Below are 3,693 nucleotides of genomic sequence, written 5' to 3'. Positions count from 1 at the left end.
CCGACATTCCGAGTCTCTGCATATGATGATTGAAATGACAGTGACTTGTAAGAAGGCCTGTTAGACATTGTAGTTCATCCCTTCTGTTCATCCCTACTGTTCGGTATCAAGCTTCGAAGGGTGAATAAATGCCTTAAACTGAGGCAAGCCTGAAAGATTCTGCCAGGAGTTCATAAATCTTCTTGCCATCCAGGTATTCAATCTTTGTTGCCAATGACAGGTTCTGGTTCGATGAAGCTACTTGCAACACCCTCCTTTGCAAGGGAGTCGGCAGCCTCATTACCTTCCAGGCCAGTATGGCCAGAAATCCAGACCAGAGAAAATCTGTTAAGTCTTTCTATTGAGGAGAGTCGTTTTTGGCAATTTGATACCAATGTAGACCTTGCTCGGTGGGAGCCAAGACCTCCCAACGCCGCTTGACTGTCCGAGAATATGTTTATTAACTTGTGTATGAGATTGGATTCTTCCAATCTCAGGGACATCCCTAAGATACTCAACATAGTAGAGGGGTGTATCTGATAGTTGCTATAATTTACCATTCATTTGATAATTTGTGTTCTGTCAATTTTGAAATCCTTGAATTCAAATAATCCAGTGAAAATATCACAAATCTATCGACAAAAATTTACTTTTTACTACGATACCTTTTCAAATCTCCCAGTTAAACCAAGTTCCTCGTTGTGTGTTTTGAGTGCTTTTCGTTTAGGTGCAGATAAGTTGATCTACAGTGACAAGTAGGTATTGGAAACGAGTTCTTTTGTGAATTTATGTAGATGGCATCCAAATAATATCATTTTGTAACCCTTTTCAATACTCATGACTGAATTTTCACAGAAATTATCAGATTTATAGTAACCGAACTGAGCTCTTGAGAGAATAACATATTAGAATGAATAGCTGAAATATCAATTATAATAAACAATGAAACTTCAAATGAAAATACAAAAAAATGGATAAAATAATCAAGATATAGAATGGGAATTGCCACAGAATCAAGAAACTGGAAAATTAAAAGGGAAAATTAAAATAAGAAAAAATTTGAACTCCACTACTCCACTACCAATGCTGTATATAACATACTGAGTGAAGTTGCCCCATTCCTCCAAAACAGCTTTTTGAAGCTGTTGTTGAGTTATCAAGTAGATACAATACAATACAATACAATACAATACATTACTTTATTTTTCCTGAGACTTTTTACAAGCATGGAAATCGTCATATACACAGTAAAGATTGGAGTTGAAAAATATCAAGTGATAAAATATGGAACAAACATTAAAAAAATTGAATTCATGTAGGAGATAATTATATTGAACAATTAAAAAACTACATAGTATAAACAGTAGAATATTAACAAGCAAAAAATCGTGCTGTCAAGTAGCCAGATCAGTTTGAAAATATTCATCAAGTGAATAATAGTTATTTATGTATCAAGGGAATTAGGAGGGCCTTAATTACCGATGGCAAAGTTTGCGCCCGAGGGCCTCTGGCCCGAGGGACAGCAATTGCCTGAGGTTATTAAGGCTCATTAATTCCCGTGGTACATAGATAATTTTATTTCTGACCGATTTCAATAAAATTTTGTTCATTTTTGAAACGGAAAAATGTACCAATTCATTACCTTCCCGGTATATTTGAATCAGGTACCGTTGATTATAGTAGAGTTTTCTTGTTGCTAGGTTGTTGCTATGTTACTTGTTTATAAACAGAACTTTGTTATCAAGCTGTGTTTGCGGTGAAAACGTGTTTTCTTCCCCAAATATAATGGAGGATATTTTGAAAAAAGCTGAACAAGCAAGAGAATTATTAATTCCATCGAAAAGTGAAGCCGTATACCAAAAAGAATACAAGATATATTTGGACTGGCTGACACGGAAAAATGTTATGCCAAAAGATGTCACTGAAACTGTATTTCTGGCATATTTTCAAGAACTGGTAAGGAATTTTCTATGTTTTTCGGTAGATTTGGTAGTAATTGTGTTTATTCGTTTCAGTCAGAAACGTATAGTCCGAATTCTTTATGGACTAAATGGTCAATGCTAAAATCGATGGTGACTATACATGAAAAACGAGATATCACCAAGTTCAATGAACTACAGGCTTTTTTGAAACGGAAGAGTAAGAGTTATAAGCCGAAAAAGTCTGCTGTTTTATCTCCTAAAGATGTTATCAGATTCCTAAAGGACGCTCCTAATGATATTCATTTATTGCATAAGGTAATTTTTTTATTATTTTCCTTTTTGTGTGTATTTATTTCCTTTTTTTTTGTTATAGGTTGTTTTGATTATGGGTTATTTTGGAGGATGCAGAAGTCAGGAACTTTTGAATATGAAGATATCGGATATGGAGGACCGGGATTCCGTTAGGGTAGTGAACGTACTGGAAAGTAAAACTGGTGTATCGAAGAAATTTACAGTTGTGGATGAAAAAGAGTTCTCCGCTTTGCCTTTATTAAGACTTTATATGTCTTTGCGTCCTAAAGGTATTGAACGATTTTTTTTGAGCTTCCGACAAAATAAATGTACATCTCAGCCAATTGGAAAAAACATGTTTGGGAGAATTCCCAGCAAAATCGCAATGTATTTAGGATTGCCAAACTCATCTTCCTATACGGGACATTGCCTTCGTCGCACTTCTGCTACTGCTCTAGCCAATGCAGGAGCAACTGTGACTAACTTAAAAAGACACGGAGGTTGGAAAAGTTCCACGGTGGCGGAGGGGTATTTGGAGGATAGCATCGAATTGAGAAATAAAACGGCGCGAATGTTGTCTACTTTGTCATCAGAAGAGGCAGGTACCTCGACTGTAGTGAACAGAAGCTCCAGCCATACAAAAGAAGAAATTGTTTCCAGTGGCGGAAGTAATTTTCAGGGAACATTTCAAAATTATACATTTATTATTTGTAATGACGTGAATAAATATAATATGGTTCAGTTTTCATTTCTATTTATTTTTACTTGTGAAAGGTAGAGGGAATTATAAAATCTATAATGTCCCAAGGGAGTTATGACCCTCTTTATTGATAGCGTAACTATGACGATATAAGCTTATAATATTCCGGTCAGAAATAAAAGGCATTTTTGTAGAGAATATTTTAAAGGCTATTTTTGAAATTAATGGGATTTGAAATTTTCTTAATGAATGTTGGAAGTTCATTGAATATTTTTATAAACATAACATGAGGTCCGTTTGATACAGATGTTAATTTGTGTACAGGAAGTGTCAGATTATAATTTTGCCTGAGAGTATAACCAGCAGCTATGCGGATAGTATCCCTTCGCTGAAACTCATGGTAATGATTCTTAATGTAAGTGACACAATTTAAAATATACATGGATGTCACAGTTAAAATTTGTAGCTCAGTAAATAACTGCTTACAAAAATCACCATATTTTTTGAAACGCATGGTTCTTAGTATTTTTTTTGACCAATCAACAGATCATTCAATTTGCTGCTGTTACCTTAGCAGACTAAGCAATAATTTAGGCTTGAGTAATTGTAAGCATAGTATTAACTTAATAAAATATTTATAGGGATAGAATTTCTGAGATTCCAAATGACGAAACAATGCTTGGATAATTTTATAGAAATAGAGTCAATATGATCATTCCTGGATAATTGGGAATCAATGTTGAACTCTAAGAATTTGACTGATTTTTTCTGCACAACATATTTAGTATTAGCTCTAACTAA

The 3,693-nt window shown here is 34.5% G+C and overlaps 1 protein-coding gene across 1 annotated transcript; it reads left to right on the top strand.

Moving 5' to 3' along the window:
* Positions 1–1,485: 1,485 nt before the first annotated feature.
* Positions 1,486–3,055, top strand: LOC141481929 (uncharacterized). Its single transcript, XM_074174309.1, has 3 exons — positions 1,486–1,935; positions 1,995–2,216; positions 2,275–3,055. The coding sequence occupies exons 1-3, from the start codon at positions 1,765–1,767 to the stop codon at positions 2,968–2,970; spliced, it is 1,089 nt and encodes a 362-aa protein (XP_074030410.1). The 5' UTR covers positions 1,486–1,764; the 3' UTR covers positions 2,971–3,055.
* The last annotated feature ends 638 nt before the right edge of the window (positions 3,056–3,693 follow it).

The sequence above is a fragment of the Leptinotarsa decemlineata genome, unplaced genomic scaffold, assembly GCF_025532065.1.
Source record: "Leptinotarsa decemlineata unplaced genomic scaffold, Ldec_3_MD MMD2_tig00000576_RagTag_RagTag, whole genome shotgun sequence".
In the NCBI taxonomy this organism is placed as follows: Eukaryota; Metazoa; Arthropoda; class Insecta; order Coleoptera; family Chrysomelidae; genus Leptinotarsa; species Leptinotarsa decemlineata.
Note: the sequence above shows the minus strand (reverse complement) of the source record. Positions and strands in the feature narration are given on the sequence as shown.

Bases quoted from the DNA above. Each gene is read 5' to 3' on its own strand.
- LOC141481929 (XM_074174309.1), top strand. From the start codon at position 1,765: ATGGAGGATATTTTGAAAAAAGCTGAACAAGCAAGAGAATTATTAATT. The intron at 1,936-1,994 runs GTAAGGAATTTT...TATTCGTTTCAG, and splicing joins TGGCATATTTTCAAGAACTG to TCAGAAACGTATAGTCCGAA. The intron at 2,217-2,274 runs GTAATTTTTTTA...TTTTTGTTATAG, and splicing joins ATATTCATTTATTGCATAAG to GTTGTTTTGATTATGGGTTA.